Source organism: Oncorhynchus tshawytscha, linkage group LG03 (genome assembly GCF_018296145.1).
Source record: "Oncorhynchus tshawytscha isolate Ot180627B linkage group LG03, Otsh_v2.0, whole genome shotgun sequence".
Lineage (NCBI taxonomy): Eukaryota > Metazoa > Chordata > Actinopteri > Salmoniformes > Salmonidae > Oncorhynchus > Oncorhynchus tshawytscha.
In genome coordinates, this window is record NC_056431.1 from 11,609,121 (window position 1) to 11,632,020 (window position 22,900).

At 40.7% G+C, this 22,900-nt stretch overlaps 1 protein-coding gene across 3 annotated transcripts in view; it reads left to right on the forward strand.

Annotated features, from left to right (window-relative positions):
- Positions 1-2,657: 2,657 nt before the first annotated feature.
- LOC112235331 (cytochrome b5 reductase 4) overlaps positions 2,658-22,900 on the forward strand; it is a 30,163-nt gene continuing 9,920 nt past the window's right edge. For 2 of the 3 annotated variants that reach the window (XM_042309822.1, XM_042309824.1), the window contains exons 1-12: positions 2,658-3,161; positions 3,452-3,605; positions 8,175-8,275; positions 8,455-8,539; positions 8,640-8,678; positions 8,819-8,945; positions 9,074-9,131; positions 9,268-9,361; positions 20,483-20,515; positions 20,713-20,835; positions 21,131-21,271; positions 22,179-22,334. In XM_042309822.1, coding sequence (XP_042165756.1) covers positions 3,078-3,161; positions 3,452-3,605; positions 8,175-8,275; positions 8,455-8,539; positions 8,640-8,678; positions 8,819-8,945; positions 9,074-9,131; positions 9,268-9,361; positions 20,483-20,515; positions 20,713-20,835; positions 21,131-21,271; positions 22,179-22,334 — 1,195 coding nt within the window. In that variant the 5' untranslated portion in view covers positions 2,658-3,077. The remainder of the gene's footprint in view (positions 3,162-3,451; positions 3,606-8,174; positions 8,276-8,454; positions 8,540-8,639; positions 8,679-8,818; positions 8,946-9,073; positions 9,132-9,267; positions 9,362-20,482; positions 20,516-20,712; positions 20,836-21,130; positions 21,272-22,178; positions 22,335-22,900) is intronic. The other variant, XM_042309823.1, reaches the window with a different exon arrangement.

Below are 22,900 nucleotides of genomic sequence, written 5' to 3' on the forward strand. Positions count from 1 at the left end.
GGAAATCCACCTCAGTCACTTGGCAGTGTTGCCATGGAAACCCTAGTCTCGGCACTAGCTAGCTGGATCCCATTGCTGATGATGGCACCACACGGTCTGATGGGTGCATCGCTAGGCTTTCTGCTAACTGTCTACTGCTGTATATATTCTACCATATAGCATGGCACGTCTTTGTTGCTCAACAACATACATTAGTCTGTTCAATAGAGGAGAATGAACCAATGAAGAGGGAAACATCATTTTGTATGGTGGGGTTTTCACAGTTTGAATGTTAATTCTTGTAGATCTAGCTCTAGGTTCCCTGTCTGTGTCTCTGAGGACCCTTGACCCTTTGGCCTCTTAGCAAAGGGCCCGGAAGACAGACAGACACGTGAAGGGCCATGTTGGGGAGAGAGAGACCCTAAGCTGTCTGTCCAGCCTGCATGGTCGAAAATGTAATGCGTGACTCATCAGACCAAACAGGGGATTAGCTGGTAATGATCTGGCTAATGGTTTTGAAATTGTAATTATCTGCCCTGTGCTGCTACGCTTGGGTCGGGTCTGGGTGGTAGAGACAGAGAGGAGAGAGAGAGGGGAGTGGGGGATGGGGTGGGAGAGAGAGAGGGAGAGAGAGAGAGAGAGAGAGAGAGAGAGAGAGAGAGAGAGAGAGAGAGAGAGAGAGAGAGAGAGAGAGAGACAGAGAGACAGAGAGACAGAGAGAGACAGAGAGACAGAAGAAAGAGGGCGGAACAGAAAAATAATGTGGCACATTTGAAGCAGACAAATAAATACCTATCACAATCACTGCTACTTTGCACTTATACTCTCAGGTGTCTCTCTGTCTGTCATCTCTAGTGGGGAGTTTATTTGTCCAATCAAGAGCATTTACAGTCTACGAGCATCATGTTATTTAGGAGAGGATCATGGGTAAAGATATTGCACTGGCTGGGTAAAAAGTGTATTCGTGGTGCAAACATGGACATGTCCTAATCAGAGATTACAGTATCTGATGAAACCATCTGAAACCACATTCTCTTTAAGCAACAATGTTTTATGCTATAGGCTTTTACCTGGGAAAATACCTAAAAACAGAACTCAACTGCTCCTTTAGGCCTACACCAAATCAATCATGCTTTAGCTGAATATTGTCAGAATGTTCATGTTCAGAACAAGATGTTTGTGACAAAAAGGAAAAGGATTTCATAACAGCTAGTCAACCATAGTGTCCTGTCACTGTGAGTATCTACTGCCACCTACAGAACACCTTACAGAACAGTGTACCAGCAGAGAGACTCAGGCTCATGGTTGCACTGCCACCTACAGAACACCTTACAGAACAGTGTACCAGCAGAGAGACTCAGGCTCATGGTTGCACTGCCACCTACAGAACACCTTACAGAACAGTGTACCAGCAGAGAGACTCAGGCTCATGGTTGCACTGCCACCTTATGGATTACTATGGCCATATGTTTAATATTAGCCAACTACCACTAATAAAAAAGTATGCACAGCGTACCTATTAGCTACACTTCTGACCCAAAATGAACAGTCTATTAACTATAAACTAAAATGTATTAACTATATAAAACCTGACAAAAGGCACAGCAAGCTTGCATGTGTTTGTGTGTGTGTGTGTGTGTGTGTGTGTGTGTGTGTGTGTGAGAAACTGGTTTCGGTTGGCCTGGCCGAGTTTGTCTGTTACCCATCCCATGTCCGTCCTTCCTGAACTCCTGCTGTGTCCAGGTGTTGCTCTCGTCAGCACAAGCTTCCCTCCATTACTGCCCAACTGGCCATTCAGCAGCTCTCTCACGCATCTACCGAATGTGTGTGTGTTTGTGTAAGTCTGTGTGTGTGTGTGTGTGTGTGTGTGTGTGTGTGGTCAGCTGTGAATGATTGTACCAGGCTGTTAAGTGATGGGAGCAGATCACACATTGTTGAAGAGGATCAAACACAGGCCTGTTTCCCAGATTAACTTTCTCGCTCATGGTTGCCACAATACATTTTTCATCTGAGATTGATTAATATGCATGTTGTTGAATTTCTGACGCACATCAAACCTATAACCCACTGCGCTTTTATTTTGAAGTCACGTGTCAAGAAGAAACTATTCCCATCTAGGAATCCTCTTAGTGAGATTTGACTAATCAGATTATGTAGGCACATAGAACTATCCCTGCACTGACGCTGGTTGGTCATGTAAATACATTCAAACCGTCGTTTTATATTGTTTTGCAGTAGGCCATTGTACATACAAGGCTCATGTGATACATGGGATAGTCACATTTCTGAATTGTGACAAAATAACTGTAGTCCTATGGAAATTATTAACATATTGGAATGTTAAATCATTCCAACGAAGATTCAGAAGAGGACGAGGAGGAGGGAGATGGAGGAAGAGCAAAATATGTTTCTAATGTGACCATTTTTTTCTCTGGTTTCATACCAGGTAGGCTACGTGTACTAAGTTATAATTTAGCATTTCCAAATACTCACATTTATATTGCCAAAAATATACCTTATAAAAACATAAATATGAGTCCTATTTTACCTTTATTTACATCGTCTTCGGAATTTTTCAGAGCGCTTTGTACTGTATCAGAGCGACTGTCGAGATTTATCCTTACACTAGATGGCGCTCTAGGTATTTTGGATACAGTTTTACTTTAAGTGTTTTAACAATTTCGTCATCATATTGCGACACCATCTGTAGCTACCGCGGGAATGTAGTTTTTAACAGTGACAACGCCAAATAGGTGTTGTTTACATAGTCAAATATTTTTGAACGAACAATGTTTTGGAAGTGTCATTTGGTTCGGTCGAGATCTAGGTCACCGGTTATTTCATACGTCTGATATTATGGACATATTTGGGCGTATTGTTGTGAATTTGCTCTTCCGGGGTGCTAGCCAGTCAGCTAGATAGTTAGCTAAATTACTCAACTAGTGTCACTTCAGGCAAATGTGTTTCTTGTGACACAACGGAAACATAATTTCACAGTGGTTCACACCTCCAAGAGTTGGTCCTTTATTGTCGTGTTAATCGAAGACCCGTCTTATACAGGATTCCTCCGGAATTTGGCCTGCTTTCGAAGAGTCGCGATGCTGAACGTCCCATCCCAGTCGTTCCCTGCAGCCAGCTCTCAGCAGCGTGTTGCTCCAGCCGGTCAGTCCGGCAGGAACAAGGTACTGTACCGGTAGTTGACGACATGATTGTTGTGTGAGAGTCATGCCTATATATCATACATAATGTTGATGTTCCATCAATGGATTAGACTATTGTGGTCCTACCATGTGAACGTTCCGTAGTCCAATTTTATATTGAGTTAGAAGACCCTGTATGCAAAGTCAACCTTAAATTGATTGTCATCATGCCACACCCTTTGACACCACTTTACTGAACTGTAAGTGTAAGGCTGTGTTATCATGATACCACCTTTTCTGACTGTGAGGGCTGTTCTTCCATGTTGTTTCAGGTAGCATTGAAGCCTGGCCACAGTCTGATGGACTGGATCCGTGTGGCTAAGAGTGGCCGGGACCTGACAGGGCTGAGAGGCAGATTTATAGACGTCACGGAGGAGGAGCTGCAAAAACACAACACACGTGATGACTGCTGGACCTGCATACGAGGTTACACAAGTTAGCCCTATACTGTACACACACACACAATACTGGTCATGGCGTTTTTCAGGTTTTTGTTTCAGCCCAGTACTAACACACTAGATTTAACTAGTCAAGGGCTCAATGCCTTTCCAGGGCTAGAGTTGGAGAAACTGTGGTATTACTTAAATCGTTCAGGGAAATAAATGTGAAAAGTACACATACACACAGTAGCCGCATACTATCTGTACACCATTCTTCTCTCCACCTTCCGTAGTCCTAATTGAGTGATTCCCCACCATACCCAGTCAAAACAAATTACATGATTTTGGGGATTTTCATTAAATGTAATCCATAGAATAGTCCTTTCAGGGAGAGATTGTATTTGATATTTGTATCTAAAAGCATAATTGAGAAATAGTTAATCAAAGGTGGCATATTTATTAAATTTTGCCTTACCTAGGCCTCCTTTAATAGCCAATAATGTTTAACCTGTAGATGCTGCAATACAAAGCAAAAATGTGTTTCTTATGAGGCTTTACCACTTGCTCTGTAATATGAGTAGTATTTTGATTTCACAAAAAATGTCTTACATTAATTTATGAATCTTTAATCACACAACATCAATATAAAAAACATGTTTAAAAACGCAATATATTGTTGAACATTATATACTCTACGGGCTTATCAAAGTTCCAGACTGGGATCTCTGCAAGTTTTAAAGTTATGGCCCCTTTTTTAAATTGGCATAGTTCAGCAATGTAACCAATCACAGCCCTCCTTCTACTTGTATCATTGCACATTCTGCAATTCACTATTTTGAATCAATCTTCACATTCACTCTTTTGTTAATGCTTAAAAAATGGGTCATAACTAGTAGCAGAGGTCCCACTCTGGAACTTTGCTAAGTCTGTAGAGTATATAATGTTCAACCATATATTAAAACATGTGCCAATGTCAATATCATGTTTATATTTTTCAATATTCATAAGTTAATGTAAAGAAAAAGTTATTGAAATAAAAATACTACTAATTTTACAGAGAAGGCAGTATAGCTTCATATGACATACATTTTTGCTTTGTAGCACCTACAGAAGTAACATTATGGAGTCTTAAAGGAAGCCTAAGTTAGGACAAAATGTCATAATATGCCAACTTTAATAAATAATTTCTCAATTATGGTTTTAAATATAAAATGTCAAATATATGTCAACAATTCTTCCTCCAAAGAACTATTACAGTGTGTTTTCTTACGTTACAGCCTTATTCTAGAATGGATTACATTCTTTTCCCCCCCTCATGAATCTACACACAATGCCCTATAATGACAAAGTGAAAATAGGTTTGTACAAATGTTTGCAAATGTATAAAAAATAACAAAAACCAGATCTTATTTATGTAAGTATTCAGACCCTTTGCTATGAGTCTCAAAATTGAGCTCGGGTGCATCCTGTTACCATTGATCATCCTTGAGATGTTTCTACAACTTGATTAGAGTCCACCTGTGGTAAATTCAATTGATTGGACATGATTTGCAAAGGCACACACCTGTCTATATAAGGTCCCACCGTTGACAGTGCATGTCAGAGCAAAAACTAAGCCATGAGGTCGAAAGGAATTGTCTGTGGAGCTCCGAGACAGGATTGTGTCGAGGCACAGATCTGAGGATTGGTACCAAAAACAATCTGCAGCATTGAAGTTCCCCAAGAGCTCAGTGGCCTCCATCATTCTTAAATAGAAGAAGTATGGAACCACCAAGACTCTTCCTACAGCTGACCGTCCGGCCAAACTAAGCAATCGGAGGAGAAGGGCCTTGGTCAGGGAGATGACAAGCACCTGATGGTCACTCTGAGGAAAACTGGCACCATCCCTATGGTGGTGGCAGCATCATACTGTGGGGATGTTTTTCAGCAGCAGGGACTGGGAGACTAGTAAGGATTGAGGGAAAGATGAATGGAGCAAAAAGAGATCCTTGATGAAAACCTACTCCAGAGCGCTCAGGACTTCAGACTGCGGCGAAGGTTGACCTTCCAACAGGACAAAGACCCTAAGCACACAGCCAAGACAATGCAGACGTGGCTTCGGGACAAGTCTCTGACTGTCCTTGAGTGGCCCAGCCAGAGCCCGGACTTGAACCCGATCGAACATCTCTGGAAAGACCTGAAAATAGCTGTGCATCGTTGCTCCACATCCAATCTGACAGACAGAGCTTGAGAAACTCCCCAAATACAGGTGTGCCAAGCTTGTAGTGTCATACCCAAGAAGACTCGAGGCTGTAATCGCTGCCAAACGTGCTACAACAAAGTACTGAGTAAAGGTTCTGAATACTTATGTAAATGTTATATTTCAGTTTTTTATTTGTAATACATTTGCAAATATTTCTACAAACCTGTTTTTGTAATTATCTAGTATTGTGTGTAGATTGATGAGGGAAAAAAACATGTAATCCATTTTAGAACAAGGCTGTAACATACCAAAATGTGGAAAAAGTCAAGGGGTCTGAATACTTTCCGAAGGCACTGTATATGGATTACATATAGTGAAAATCCCCGAAATCATGCCATTTCTTTTGTCTGGGTTTCGTGAGGAATCACTTTCGTAAGGAATCTAACACATTTCATCCTCTCGTTTCCACATGTGCGTCATTGAGATTAAATGCACTCATTGGTAGTCATAGAGTGGGTTGATTTGTCCAAGGACATTGAGTAATAAAGCTTAATTGCATTTGCTATGAAGGAAGATTATGCAGGCTTTAGTGTCTAGGACTCTGTCCACTTCTTCTTATTCAGAGCAGAACAGGGGTGCCCTCCCTCCCTTTGTGTGCCTCTCTTTCTCTCTTCCCTCCCTATACCTCTCTCTCTTACCCAAACTCATACACCCACATATGCTTGGCACACAGGAAGAACCTTTATGGACTTAGTTGACAAACAAATAACAACACCCAGCAGCAGCATTAGGTTGGAGAAGAAATATGGAATTACACAACCGTATGCTGATAACATTATCATCATGCCTCATTATTATTCATGTTTTCAGATTTGTTGATCGCACTCATCAGCACTCCCATAGGGATGTGTGATGAAGGCATTAGCTAACCAATTTAATATCAGTAGGCTATAAGACAGTTATTGGCGATTGTATACACAAATGAAGGTTCCCTGTGGTGAACATACCTTCTCCTCTCATACACAGTGTTTCCCTGCGACCCTTTTTTCAGGGTCAGTAAGTCACCCAGCTACAGCGTGGCCATGTCTTTGTGTTGGGAGGATAATGCTGTGTTTGTTGGGATAATGTCTCCGTTGGGGATGATAATGTTGTGTTTGTTGGGATAATGTTTTTGTGTTGGGGGGATAATGCTGTGTTGGGATAATGTGTTTTGTGTTGGGAGGATAATGCTGTGTTTGTTGGGATAGTGTCTCCGTTGGAGATGATAATGTTGTATTTGGTGGGATAATTATAATGTTGTGTTTGTTGGGATAATGTTTTTGTGTTGGGAGGATAATGCTGTGTTTGTTGGGATAGTGTCTCCGTTGGAGATGATAATGTTGTATTTGGTGGGATAATTACTTTTTGTTGAGAGGATAATGTTGTGTGTGTTGGGATAATGTTTTTGTGTTGGGAGGATAATGTTGTGTTTGTTGGGATAATGTCTTTGAGTAGGGTATGTGTCTTTGTTGTTAGAAGGCTTTCTATAGAAAGAATTGGAGGCTGGGCACAGCCTTCAACTCCCCCTCAACACCATACATTACAATGTGTATAGTTCAATCATAGTTTAATCATTCATAACCATTTATTTGAATGTATTGGCTGAATTCACTGTTATATTAGTCATTGTGAGTGGGCCCACATACATGTAGACTGACTGTACACTAAGTATACAAAACATTAAGAACACCTGCTCTTTCCATGACAGACTGACCAGGTGACAGCTATAATCCCTTATGGATGTCACTTGTAAAACCACTTCAATCGGTGTAGATAAAGGGGAGACAGGTTAAAGCAGGATGTTTAAGCCTTGAGACAATTGAGACATGGATTGTCTTTGTGCCATTGAGGTTGAATGGAAAAGACAAAAAATGTAAGTGCCTTTGAAAAGGGTATGGTAGTAGGTGCCAGGCGCACCGGTTTGTGCCAAGAACTGCAACGCTGCTGGATTTTTCACGCTCAACAGTTTCCGTGTGTATCAAGAATGGTCCACCACCCGAAGGACATCCAGCCAACTTGACACAACTGTGGGAAGCATTGGAGTCAACATGGGCCAGCATCCCTGTGGAACGCTTGACACCTTGTAGAGTCCATGCCCCGACAAATTGAGGCTGTTCTGAGGGCAAAATGTTGCAACTCAATTTAAGGAAGGTGTTCCTAATGTTTGGTATACTCCATGTATAAGACTGGACATTAGTTTCTGTCAGCAGAGGGCGCTAACTTGTCACACCTCTTACAGTATTACATCTTATACTTCAGTTAGGCTTTTGGGTGAAGACTTTTGGGAGCCACCATCCCTCCAATACTGGTCATTTCTTACACGGGTTAGCTATTTTTTTTGCCCTTTGTGAGTATTTAGTGAATAAATACTGTTATTTCCTGTGTGTGTCTCAGGCATGGTTTATAATGTGAGCCCCTACATGGATTTCCACCCTGGAGGAGAAGAGGAACTGATGAAAGCAGCTGGGATAGACGGAACAGACCTTTTTGACCAGGTCAGCTCTCATTGGACTTTCCCGAGTTAAAGGACTACCTTGGAAGTTCACATGTTAAAACACACAAGTTCAAAACATTAACGCACATAATGTGTGTTATGATGCTGTGTGTGTCTAAGCTCTCTTGCTCACTTTCTCCATGTCTGCCTTTGTCCCTGAATCTGTGGCCATATGAGCAGGTCCACCGGTGGGTGAACTATGAGTCCATGTTAAAGGAGTGTCTGGTAGGGAGGATGGCTGTGAAGGCCAGCACTGCTCTCAAAGGTACAGTAACACACAATCCCTCAGTCTCTGGACTTTAATGCACCGTAGTCTCTCTTTCATGCAGGATGTTTTTTTGACCCTTTCTAATTTGTCTCCACAGCTCAGTCTGTGATAAAGGACAACATTACTCATTTAAATGGTAATGTACCAAATAACAATAAGAATAGTGCAGAACCCCCCCCCATGATTGTTCTGTACTGTCTGGTGTTTGTGTGTGGGTGTTCTATATCCCGTGTGGCTGAAATCAGAGTCCTTACTCTAGTCTCTCTCTCTCCTCAGGTCTAGCCCCCCCTCCTCCGCCCACCTCCATGCTCCCTCCTGCTTTCCTCACCCCTCCCTCACCCTCCTCATCACTGCAACCCTCAGCCGCCCCGCCACCAACCCAACCCAAAGACGCCCGGCCCAGGTACACTCACAAAACAACAAGAACAACTGTTATGATATTGAGAATGGTGACAGACTGGATGATGTGATAGATAGATGTGAGAAGGTAATGAACATACTGTATCTGTACATTTATTTTATTTTTTTTAGGTATGACTGGTTTCAAACTGATGTCACAGTCAATATTGTGGTTTACACCAAACGGAAGGTAAACATCCCCACTTTGCAATTTTAAAATGCCAAGATTTGAGTGAAATGTGAGCCAGAATGGGTAGTAGTTGTTCTTTAACCCCCCCCACTTTTCTCTCTTTCCCTCTTCTCCCTTATTATCTCTCCTCTCGCAGCTCCCCAGCTCTGGCTGCACCATAGTTGACCTGCAAGATGGTGTTCTACGGGTGGAAGTTCTTCTGGGGAAAATGTCCTACATACTGCGTCAACGTAAGTCGCAGCTTCCTTTGATACAACATTGTGACTGTCCACTATGCCAGGGAGCTGTTTTCTGGCATGACTTGTCGTAGCCGCCTCTTTCAATCTCCTTTCTTTTATCCATCTATTACAGCCATACTCTCTCTTTCTCCCTAACCATCCTGTACGAGGGGTGTGAACGTTTCAACCAAGTTGGCATCGTTAACTGAAAAACTATGTTTATTATTATAGATTTTTCTTATTTCCTCCCATAAAATGTAAATCACAGTGCAGTTATCACACCTAGCACTAACAGCTCCCGATCATCATCATAAAGGGAACATACCTAATGCAAAAATGCTGTAATGTTAGAAGGTGGAGATATGCATCTTTCAAATGATTTGCCACGGATATAAAGCGCTCTGAACTTCGTCGTTAACGGTTGGGAAAATGACAGGGATGTGACAGCAACAAAGTCCTGTTTGGCAATACTTTGAGAAGTTAAATGAGAAGGTGATGAAACGCAAACTTTGCGAGGTGGAATTGAGCAACAGTGGCAGTACAGGTGCAATGCTTAACCGTCTGAAAGGGAGGCACCTTAAAACCTCTTGAGACTAGGGGGCAGTATTTTGATTTTTGGATGAAAACTGTGCCCAAATGAAACTGCCTATTTCTCAGGCTCAGAAGCTAGAATATGCATATACATTGCAGATTAGGATAGAAAACACTCTAAAGCTTCCAAAACTGTCAAAATATTCTCTGTGAGTATAACAGAACTGATATTGCAGGTGAAAACCTGAAGAAAATCCAACCAGGAAGTGCTGTTATTCTGAAATGTCTCTGTTCCATTGCATGACTACCCTCCATTTAAAGGGATATCAACCAGATTCCTTTCCCTGTGGTTTCCACATGGTGTGAACAGTCTTTAGACATAGTTTCAGGCTTTTATTCTGAAAAATGAGTGAGAATGATCACATCGCGTCAGTGGATAGCTGTGTGTCCCCAGAGTTGTGCATGCGCGAGCAGCTTGGATTAGAACTTTTCTCTCTCTCTCCTATTGAAAAAGCTAGTAATTTCATTTGAATTTGGCGCTCTGCAATTCAGTGGATGTTGACGAAAATGATCCCGCTAAAGGGATCGGTGCGCCAATTAACACCCAAACCGTTGCTGGCAGCAGCAGCGCAGGCCCCAAACAACAGTCATTAGACAGGCTCTTCAGTCTTCACACGAAAGAAGTGCGATTATTGGACGGAGTGAGAAAATCACAGCGCTGATTACAGAAATGATTGAAGTTGATATGTAGCCATTTTCAATGGTAGAGGATGTCGGCTTCAATGCACTAATGGCATATCTAGAACCAGACTACCAGATGCCATATCAAACAACCCAGATGGAGAAATTGTACAATGATTGCACTGCAAGTACAAAACGCAAGCTCTCAAAGTCAAACACCTCATACGTGGCATTAACCGTGGTATTAACAATATCAAATCAAAGTGTATTGGTCGCGTACGCAGATTTGCAGAAGTTATCACAGGCGCAGCGAAATACATTGTTGGACATCTACTGTATGAACACGCTGTCTTACATCATCACTGAAATGAAACACCACGTTGATGAGAAGTGGGACATAAGGTAGGGATGGGCGGTATACCATATTGTACTATGCACGGACCGGTTTGGATTTTTTACTTTACCTTCTATAACGGTATTTCAGTGTTTGGTTTTTTAAACGTGATGGGAAACTCTGGCGCGTGTACGGTCAGTTTTGATCGTTTTCTACTTGAGCCATTTTTCTCCCTCCTGATACATGCCGCTTCCTACACCAAGCCCTGACCCCTGTCAGTCAAGGAGAGAGCAGTTGCTCGACCACGTGAGTCACAAACACTTTCTGGCTATTTCATATACCTTTGACTATTGGATGTTCTTATAGGCACTTTTGTATTGCCAGTGTAACAGTATAGCTTCCGTACCTCTCCTCGCTCCTACCTGGGCTCGAACCAGGAACACAACGACAACAGCCACCCTCGAAGCAGCATTACCCATGCAGAGCAAGGGGAACAACTACTCCAAGTCTCAGAGCGAGTGATGTTTGAAACGCTATTAGCGCGCACCCTGTTAACTAGCTAGCCATTTCACATCACATCGTTACACCAGCCTAATCGCGGGTGTTGATAGGCTTGAAGTCATAAACAGCAGACCTGCTGGCAAAACGCACGAAAGTGCTGTTTGAATGAATGCTTATGAGCCTGCTGGTGCCTACCATCGCTCAGTCAGACTTCTCTATCAAATCCCAGACTTAATTATAACATAATAACACACAGGAATGCGAGCCTTAGGTCATTAACATGGTCGAATCCGGAAACTATCATCTCGAAAACACTTACTGCATTCGCGTAACAGGCAGGCTCCTCGTGAGGCAGGTGGTTAGAGCGTTGGACTAGTTAACCGTAAGGTTGCAAGATTGAATCCCTGAGCTGACAAGGTAAAAATCTGTCGTTCTGTCCCTGAACAAGGCAGTTAACCCACTGTTCCTAGGCCGTCATTGAAAATAATAATGTGTTCTTAACTGACTTGCCCAGTTAAATAAAGATTAAACCAAAGGTGTAAAAAAAATTTTTTTTAAATCGCCGTCCAAAATGACCGATTTCCGATTGTTATGACAACTTGAAATCGGCCCTAATTAATCGGCCATTCCGATTAATCAGTCGACCTCTAATTCCAACTATAATCATTCTATTCCAGGAGTTCACCAATTAACTAGGTCTATATGGTTTTGCCCATATAATGCAGCCTTGCATGGCACAGTGGAAATTATAACAAAAGTGCAGGAAATGCAGAAATGTATGAAAATGCTTAACATTATTTTTGTTTGAAGTTGGATTGAACAGTATAAAACATTCAGAATGGAGAAAGACCCATTGAATCACTTATAATTTTTGTTGCCACCCTAGGTTCATGAACTATTCATAAAGCATATTTAGAATTTGTATTATTCAAAAACATAAAATAACTGCGTACCGTCAAATGTGATATGATATTTTGGCCATATCGCCCAGCCCTGAAATGAAGTCCCATGTACTGACTACTGAGAACATGGAGGCACACAGCAGAGAACCTAAAAATGGCATAAACTACTACCGCTGCTGAGTGGGTGCAGCAGTAAGGTGAGGGCTGTCTGGTAGCCACAGGGGAGGACAACTGCCCCCTCGCATTGAGGATTTCAAGTTAATGGCCGACCGCGATACTACTGTAGGCATTGTTTCCAGAAAACAGTATCCCCATTATAGTGAATGGGAAAATGGCAATCTTTCTGGTCATTATTCATGGTTCTAAAAATTTTAAAAACACTGAACACGACCATGGTACCAATAATTGCTTCTATTTCACCAGATGTATGTCCTTGAACCGATTACTTTAAAATTGCACACAGACGAGTTAGAAGGATAATTTAGTTGCTAATGGCCGCCTTCAACTTGAGATACTTATTGAGAGGAGGCAGCATTGAGATTGCATGCGCAGTTGACGTTGCAAGCTATGTTTCCAAAAACTCCTCCATATATATATATTTTTTTATTAACAACAAATCAATACAGAAAGTACACGAGGGAACACAAGTATATTTAGATTATAAACAATGGACAATTGAACTAGAGGGTACAATATCACATTACAATTACACAAGGACCTTAAGGGACTTACATACGCTTACAATTCTAACAGCTTTTTTGTTAGTTGATTATTTAACTATTTATTTAATTTAATACCCTACAAAAAGAAATTGAACTGTAAGAGAATGTGTTTTTCTGTTTGTAAATTTACATTTGTGTACATGAAATTTGGCCAAAAGAATAATGAAATGAATTACATGAAAATGTTTCAGCTTATTTCTATTGTATGTAAAGAATCCAAGCAGTTCATCTCTCCACAATAGTGTAACATCTTCATAAATGTGTTCAATTATAAACCTACTGATGTCTTGCCACAGTTTTCTTACATGAATACAATGCCAAAAAAGATGCAACACTGTTTCTGGGTGGTCATTACAAAAGGAGCAATTTGAGTTGATGGGTTCCTTAAACTTCTTCATATAGTGGTTGGCAGGATAATATTTATGAATAATTTTAAAGGAAACTTCCTTAATTTTTTAACAAGTAGGTATGTGTGTGGCAACATCCAAACTTTCTTCCAACCGATATTATCAATAAATCCATTGCAATAAGGCATGACAAAGTATAGATACAACATCCTGCTGAATCAAGGTTCGTATCGCTCTGTTGTTGAATGGACCAAAAGAGAAACAAATCTTTCCTACTGATGAGTCAACAGGGTCAATAGAAGGTAGGCTCTGAGGGTCAGGTCTTGACATGTTCCTGAATAACAGAGCAGCACCTGAGGGAATGGCATCTAAAACAATTGCAAAATATTTAGGTGTTACAGGGACCTTGTAAAGTGATAAGAATTCTTTATAACTGAGTAAAAGACCCTCTGCATTTACCAGTTGGCTCACCAATAGGATATTATTTTGGAACCAATATTCTAAAAATAAAGAAGTATTTTTATACAATATATCCCGATTATTCCATATGTAATATCTGTGTGGAGAAAAATTGTGTTTATAAATTAAGGACCATGTCAAGAAAACCTGCCGATGAAAAGCAGAAAGTTTCACTGGAATTTTGTCAATATTATAATTGCAAAACAAAATGAATTTAAGGCCACCAAAAGTAGAGAAGACATGATGAGGAATAAAATTCGAGATAGAAGTGGGTCTTCTTAGGAATTGTTTTATCCAATTGATCTAAATTGTTATTTAAAGTAGTAAGTCCAGAAAATTCAGTCCACCATTCTCATAAGTGTTCATTACAAAAAATGTCCTAAGGTAATGGGTACGGTTTCTCCAAAGAAAGTTGAAAAGCATCTGGTCTATCTCCTTGCTTATTTTACTGTCAAGATATAAAGATGGAGCGCCATATGTTAGTCTAGAGATACCTTCAGCCTTGGTTATTAGGACTCTCCCTTTAAAGATAAGTCCCTCTGTAGCCATTGACTTAGCTTCTTCTGGGTGTTTTTAATAAGAGGGTTAACATTTAGTAAGCCTCTAGACTTCTGATGCTTTGTAATAGTTATGCCTAAATATGTAAGTTCTTCTTTTACTGGAATACCATAATATGAAGGTGTCACACAATCTTTGACAGCCATGAGTTCACATTTATTAATGTTAAGATGTAGACCAGACGCTTTGGAAAAGGATTGTATCACATTGATCGATATGGGAATTTGGTTAGCGTCTTTCAGAAAAAGTGTAGTATCATCAGCCAGCTGGCTTATAATAATTTCTTTACCAGCTATAGAAATACCTTGTACAGGACTATTATTTAAAGAATTTGCAAGAAGTTGGGTGATTAATAAAAACAGGTATGGAGAGAGAGGACAACTTTGCCTAATTCCTTTCTTTAATTCAAATCTAGGTGAGGTGCCATATTTCAATTTGATAGAGCTGTTACCATTTTGCATAGAGAGTCTTAATAGCCTTACAGAAAAAATCCCCAAAAGCCAAGTCTCTCAAGGGAGTGGAAGAGAAACTGATGCTCTACAGTGTCAAATGCTTTATAAAAATCTAAAAATAATATGAAGCCATCCTCGGTTATTAGGTCTGAGTAGTCAAGTATGTCTAATACTAGTCTGACATTGTTAGAAATATGTCTGTTCCTCATGAAGCCAGTCTGTGTTTCATCAATGATTGCATCCAGGACTTCTTTAATTATTTTTGCAAGTAGTAAGGCTAATATCTTATAGTCATTATTAAGAAGACAAATTGGACGCCAGTTATCGATGAGCAGCACTTCTTTTTTAGACTTAGGTATCAGTGTTATTAACCCCTGACTTGTTGTAGGAGGGAGAACATTGTTTTTAATACTCTCTAAAAAGACTTCAAATAGGAAGGGAGCTACTAGTTCAGAAAATAATTTGTAAAATTCTAATGTAATTCCATCAACACCTGGTGATTTATTGTTCTTTAGATGTTTGATAGACTCTATAATCTCTTCAACTTTGATGGGTTCATCACACTGTTTAGTTTCTATATCACTGATATAGTGAACAATATTCAGTGAGTTAAAAAACATATCTGTGGATTCCTGACAGTACGTAGAGCTATACAATTTTCTGTAAAAATTGCTACAGTATTTAGCGATTAATTTTTGGTCATCTGTAATAACACCATCAATGTTTAACTTATGGATAGTGTTATTTATAGAGTGACATTTCTCAAGTCTAAAGAAATAGGATGAATTCTGTTCTCCCTCCTCAATCCATTTTTTCCTAGATCTAATAAAGGCTCCTTTTGCTTTTAATCTATATATTTTATCCAGTTTATTTTGTAACTCAATCAGTTCCATCTTCTCCTCCCCCGAGAGGTCGGCTGGGGACCTCTGAGAAAGGGAAGTTATCTTAATGATCACCTTTTCCTCCTCAGCTCTTCTGGTCTTAGCAAGATTACTACCATATTTTCTAAGGTATTTGGACACCTCCAATTTAAAGAGCTCCCAGTTCTTGCAATAAGATTTTTCTTCACAAGCCCTTTCCCAAAAGTGTGAGAGCAGATCTTTAACCTCAAATTTAACTATATCATTATTTAATAATGAGCTATTTAGCTTCCAGTAGGATGCTCTACCAAGGTTAGTATCAGGGGTAAATATTTTGATATCAATGTAAATGGCACTATGGTCTGTGAGGAGAGTAGTACAAATATTTGTAGTAACACACTCACTATCAATACATTTGGATATAAGCCAAAAATCTATTCTGGGTTGTCTTGAACCCGTTTTGTTACTCCAATTGAATGATCTGTCGGCCGGAAACCTCTCTCTCCATATATCAGTAACATCAAACTTTTCCATAAAAAGTATTAAACCCAAATTCTGATTGGTTGGCCTACCTGGGGGCCATCTATCAGTTGAATTATCTATAGTAATGTTAAAGTCCCCTCCTATCAATAATAACGAATTCAGAAATTTAGATAACCAATGAAGTATATGTTTCTCTATAGATTCAAGCAACTCATCATTCTCATGTTTGGTGTTGTACCCGTAGAAGTTTACAGTAATGAGCGTAATGTCATTGTAACTGATCACAAGACAAATAAAGTGACCAAAGGGGTCACATTCCGAGTGTAGAATATTACCACCAAAGGTATTTTTCATTGTAGTGACCCCAGCGGAGCGTTCAGATCCACGGGAAAGCCAAATATCGTTGCCCCACTGTGACCTCCAGAAGTTGGCATCAGCCGAAATAGGGTGAGAATCTTGAAAAAAGCAAAAATCTGTTCGAAATTGTTTAGCAAATAAAAAAATAAGGCCTTGCGCTTCACATTGTTTGGTAACCCCCTAGCATTAAGAGAAACGATAGACAAAGACAAAACAACAAAGATGATATAAAAGTATAAACTCTAGTAGGATTAGTCAAAGACGTAGGAGCAGTGAATGTAAACGATAAGGAACTGAGCCCCATTTAAGTCCATTTAAAGTGAAAATAGTTTATTCCATAACCTTTGAGCTAGACGTTATCTGGCTTTGAAATTCAACTCAACTGGAAATTATGTTCAAGACCAAACCAAGGGTTCTTGTAGTAAGAGAGACTAAAAACCCTCTTTAGTGTAATCAGGAACTATTCTGAGAAATAAAATACAAATTAATAATTTAAATGAAAGGTTACCTACTATTTTAAGTGCATATGAAAACTGAACATTAAAAAAAATGAATACAAAATATTTTACATGTTCCTAAGACCTTTTTTTGGGAAATGAGTATGAATAACTAAATAGAACAATAACTGTGTAAAGTCAGAGCAGACCTGTATGCCCTTTAAAACAGTATCTTAGTTACTGTATACATACAAAATAAATACAGCTTTCAGTCTTCTTCGTAAGTTACTAAACAAAATAGGACTTCCGGTCATACAAGAACAAACAAATAAATTGAAGTACCTGAGTATTCCTTGAAAAATAGTCACCTGATGCTTGTTAGGTAAACAATATAAGGAAAATGAGAATACCATGGCTGAAACCATCAACCTGTTCCTTCTGGTGAGATTTTAGGGAGGAATATGGATTTCTGAACCGTTGATGAAGCCTCGTCCTCCAACGAAGTAAGCAGCCTTTCCCTCATTTCGTGCTATCTTGATCGTTGGCCACAACTTGTTCCTTCTTTCTATGTCCTCCAGGCTGAGATGCTCGGCGAAAAGCAGACCATGGCTCTGAAGGAAGGCGTTCTTCATAGCAGCTTTCCAGACAGCATCCCTGTAGAATCTGGCAGTGAAGAGGATGATAATACCCCTTGGTCTTGAATCGTTCTGCTGTTGCTTCTTGCCGAGGCGATGCACAACGTCGATGGTATCACCAACTTTGTTCTTCTCTGCAGGCAAAACTTCTTGGCAGATGCGGATAACCTCTCCTCGCACATCTTCATTCTCCACCTCTGGCAAGCCGTAGAGTCTCAGGTTCCATCTTCATTCTCCAACTCTGGCAAGCCGTAGAGTCTCAGGTTCCATCTTCATTCTCCACCTCTGGCAAGCCATAGAGTCTCAGGTTCCATCTTCATTCTCCACCTCTGGCAAGCCATAGTCTCAGGTTCCATCTTCATTCTCCACCTCTGGCAAGCCATAGAGTCTCAGGTTCCATCTTCATTCTCCAACTCTGGCAAGCCGTAGAGTCTCAGGTTCCATCTTCATTCTCCACCTCTGGCAAGCCATAGAGTCTCAGGTTCCATCTTCATTCTCCACCTCTGGCAAGCCATAGTCTCAGGTTCCATCTTCATTCTCCACCTCTGGCAAGCCGTAGTCTCAGGTTCCATCTTCATTCTCCACCTCTGGCAAGCCAATAGAGTCTCAGGTTCCATCTTCATTCTCCACCTCTGGCAAGCCATAGAGTCTCAGGTTCCATCTTCATTCTCCACCTCTGGCAAGCCATAGTCTCAGGTTCCATCTTCATTCTCCACCTCTGGCAAGCCGTAGTCTCAGGTTCCATATTCATTCTCCACCCCTGGCAAGCCGTAGTCTCAGGTTCCATCTTCATTCTCCACCTCTGGCAAGCCATAGAGTCTCAGGTTCCATCTTCATTCTCCACCTCTGGCAAGCCGTAGAGTCTCAGGTTCCATCTTCATTCTCCACCTCTGGCAAGCCATAGTCTCAGGTTCCATCTTCATTCTCCACTTCTGGCAAGCCATAGTCTCAGGTTCCATCTTCATTCTCCAACTCTGGCAAGCCATAGAGTCTCAGGTTCCATCTTCATTCTCCACCTCTGGCAAGCCATAGAGTCTCAGGTTCCATCTTCATTCTCCACCTCTGGCAAGCCATAGAGTCTCAGGTTCCATCTTCATTCTCCACCTCTGGCAAGCCGTAGAGTCTCAGGTTCCATCTTCATTCTCCACCTCTGGCAAGGCATAGAGTCTCAGGTTCCATCTTCATTCTCCACCTCTGGCAAGCCGTAGCCTCAGGTTCCATCTTATGTATTGTTCCAGATCAGTGAGACGTCTATGGTAGACATTGTTATTCTTTTCCACCTTTTTTCAACTTTTGCCACTCTCGTTTTCACATCCTTGATTTCACCACATTCAAACTCCAGTCTTTTTCAAGCCTTGGTGTTTGCGCCTACCATTTTCTCAATGGCATCAGACCTGGAGTTGATGAGTAAGGAGAGGGTAGCCACGATGTCAGAGTTCATGTTGGGTTTTTTGGAGGGTGGAGGTTTGCACGGAGTAACCGGTAAAGAGGGGAATTCGTCATCTTCAACAGCATTCGAAAGCATGATATTATCCATAGGCCAAGTGTAGTTATGGCAGTTGTCTATAAGCACGTTTCTCTCTTGTTGATTAGCAATAGAACGGGTAACTTCTTCCTTTCTTTTTTTTGTCACGACTTTGCATGGACATGGCAAAATAAATGATCCAATTATTATTACAATAACAGGAAGGTTCTTAATATCTTAAACAAATAAAAATAGTAATGACTGTAAACTTTTTTTTTTTTTTCACAATCTTTCTGAAGTTTGGTACGGAGCTCGGTAAAAAAGCGTCTGTTCAAGCCGCCATCTTCGTCAGACCTCCAGCAAGATGGTGACTTGCTGAAAATACACTTCCTGATCTTCAAATACGCCACTGAGCATTCTCATAGGAAACAATGGGGTGAAGTCGTCGATGGTTTCGTCAATATTTTTTAGTTTATGGGTTGCCGTGACTGCGTTAGTTTGAACTGCATTGCCCCCTAGCGGCCATACGCAGCACCATATCTGCGTTGTGAATAGTTTTATTATTTTCTTTTCTCTTATCGTTTAAACAATATATATATATTTTTTTACAGTTTTTGTTGTGACATTTGTCACAATGCTATCTATCCTGTACCCTAGTTAGGGCTGGCACAATTACCTTTACCCTTTAACGGATGTAGACCCCCTTAAGAAATATATGTACCTTTTCTATGACATTTTTTTGTTGTGGTGTTGACGAACAGCTGAAAGAAGATCGGACATTTGTGTGGTTGAGTCCATTTCTGGTGTAACATGGACTATTAACAACGTGTTGAAACATTGTTGCTCCTTGCTGAAACAAGCAAGGTGTTGTAGCAAATGAGTCTTCGGTTGCCTAGGCAATGACCCCCCAGCACTACACAGCATGTACAGTCAGGAGCGGAGATGAGTAGGAGAAAATGTGTGTCAATAAATGTTTTTTCTTCTTATTGTTTGCTATTCGAACGGTTGTTACTGTGACCATGGTCATTTTCACTGGCCAATTATCGTCATCCAGAATTCCATGACCATCACAGACCTAGTCCATTATCGTCTGTAATTATATTATTGAGTGCTTTCAGAGCTGATTTCTCCATCTGTGTTTCAGCCTGCCAGAGGACTTAACACAATTAGTTTCCAGTGTTTATCACTGGCTTATTAATGTTGGAGGGAAATATTGACTTCGTCAACCAGAGGAAATAAACACTGTGCCTAGTTCCACTAAACCCTCTATCGGTCTATCTCTATCCCCCTCTGTCTATCTGTCTCTCTCTTACACTCTCCCTTTCCTTCTCTATCTCTGTAAATGGGGTGATGAATTTGATTTTTCTACATTTCTGGTAAGAAATTCACTAGGAGTCTCTCTTTTTCAGGTCTAGCCCAAGAAGTAGATGGAAGTGTTGCTGGTAAGGAGAACATTTATGGTCTGATGTCTTTTCATAAGCTAAAGCGGACTAACTGTTAACGTTTACCAACTCCCTCCCTCGATCCCTCCCTCCCCATCTTTCTCTCTCTCACTCACTCACTCACTCACTCACTCACTCACTCACTCACTCACTCACTCACTCACTCACTCACTCACTCACTCACTATGCTGGTACAGTCCACACAGCGTGTGCTGTGGGGAAGATTCAGGTCAGCATGCGTAAAGCGGCCAAAGGAAAGTGGGAGGAGCTTGGTGAACCACTGGAATTCCATGATTCTCTTTTCAGGAAGAAAGATCGAGGTATGAATAGGGGCTCTTTTCCAATATGTCTTTCCTTGATTCCTCACAGCCTCACTCCTCACCTTCTTCTCAAAACGCTTTGGAGGAGTATGTAAGAGGGGATGAACCTTGGACTTTCACCTCCAATGCGTTTTGAGGAGGCAAGGAGAGAGGAAGTCAGGAAAGAGCCAGAATGCCATTTCAGACACATCCAAAGAGATGTTTATCCATTTGTCTTATCTTCTGAATTGATTTTATTACATTCCCCTATTAACCAAAATCACATGTTTGTTATTCACTCTCTCTCTCTCTGTAGCCATCTTCTACAGAGAGTGTATGTTAGTTTCTAAGACAGCAGTCACACACGACACCTGGGTGTTCCGGTTACAACTCCCTCTAGGGACGCTCATGCACGTGCCGGTTGGGAAACACATCTACCTCAAGTCCCTCATCCAAGGTAAGGCCTAGCCTTTAGATCCATGCTAATGCTAACGCTACATCTAGGCAAGCGCTAATCCCAAAGCAGCCCATGCGGTCCATTGCTCGTGCTTATGCTATGCTACATTAGATTTTTTTATTGAACCTTTATTTATACAGGTTTTTCTCATTGAGATAAAATCTATTTTTCAAGAGAGATCTGGTCCAACAGCAGCAGGGGGAACAATGTTTCAGACAAAACAACATTGAACTAAACTATAGACACATATACAGTACAACTATTTCGTAAAGAAACACATGTCGCAACTAAAAACCAGCAGTTCTAAAGTCAATTACACACTTCTATGATATTTACAGCGACCAAGTGTTTAAACTCCACCAACGTGACTAGATCATCAAATGGTTAAATGTTCAGGAGAGAATTCCAGGACCACAGAGCTGAGTAACTAAAACTATTTCTACCATGACCTGTTCTAATTCTTGGTACTGTTAAAAGCAAATGAGAATGGGACCATAACTGATCTGATTTTTAAAAAAGAACAGAGATAAAATGGCATTTTACCCAATATGGCCTTATAAATCAGTGTATACCAGTGTTTAAGCCTATGCAATGTCAATGACGACCAGCTAACAGCGCTGTAGAGATCACAATGATGTGTTAGACGTTTTTGATTATTAATGAACCTGAGGGCCGCATGCTACACTGAATCAGTTGCTCTCAGGGTAGGGGTTGAGGCCTGCATTTATATAACATCACTAAAATCTAAAACCGCCAGTAATGTACATCGTACCAGCTCCTTCCTGGCCTCCAGAGAAAAACAAGCCTTATGAAATGTGTAGACAGTTGACTAACACTATATCTGGGCTACCGCTAATCCCATAGCATCCCATGTAATTCATTGCTAATGTTAATGCTATATGTGTAGACAGTGATGTGGTGAAGCCCTACACGCCAGTCGAGGAAACACTGGTACCAACTACACTGGACTCCACACAGGGGACTGCAGCCACTGACATCTTCCTCATGATCAAAGTCTACCCAGATGGAGTGTTGACTCCACACCTCAACAACCTCAACATCGGTAAGTCTGAGGCCCCCAGTAAACCTCACTGTTACAGCTAAGTGGGTTGTTCAGATTTATTCGGTGTATGTGATAAATAACAACTGGTGTAGACTTTACATTGACATTCCGAACCGTTTCCAAAGATGCAGAGTTGAATTATTATTATTATATATATAGATATTGTTTTTAAATAGTAACGATCAAAAGACGAATCAAATAAAATACGCAAGAATGGAGCTATATACAGGGAGTACCACATCAATGTGTAGAGGTATATACAGGGAGTACCACATCAATGTGTAGAGGTATATACAGGGAGTACCACATCAATGTGTAGAGCTATATACAGGGAGTACCACATCAATGTGTAGAGCTATATACAGGGAGTACCACATCAATGTGTAGAGGTATATACAGGGAGTACCACATCAATGTGTAGAGGTATATACAGGGAGTACCACATCAATGTGTAGAGGTATATACAGGGAGTACCACATCAATGTGTAGAGGTATATACAGGGAGTACCACATCAATGTGTAGAGGTATATACAGGGAGTACCACATCAATGTGTAGAGGTATATA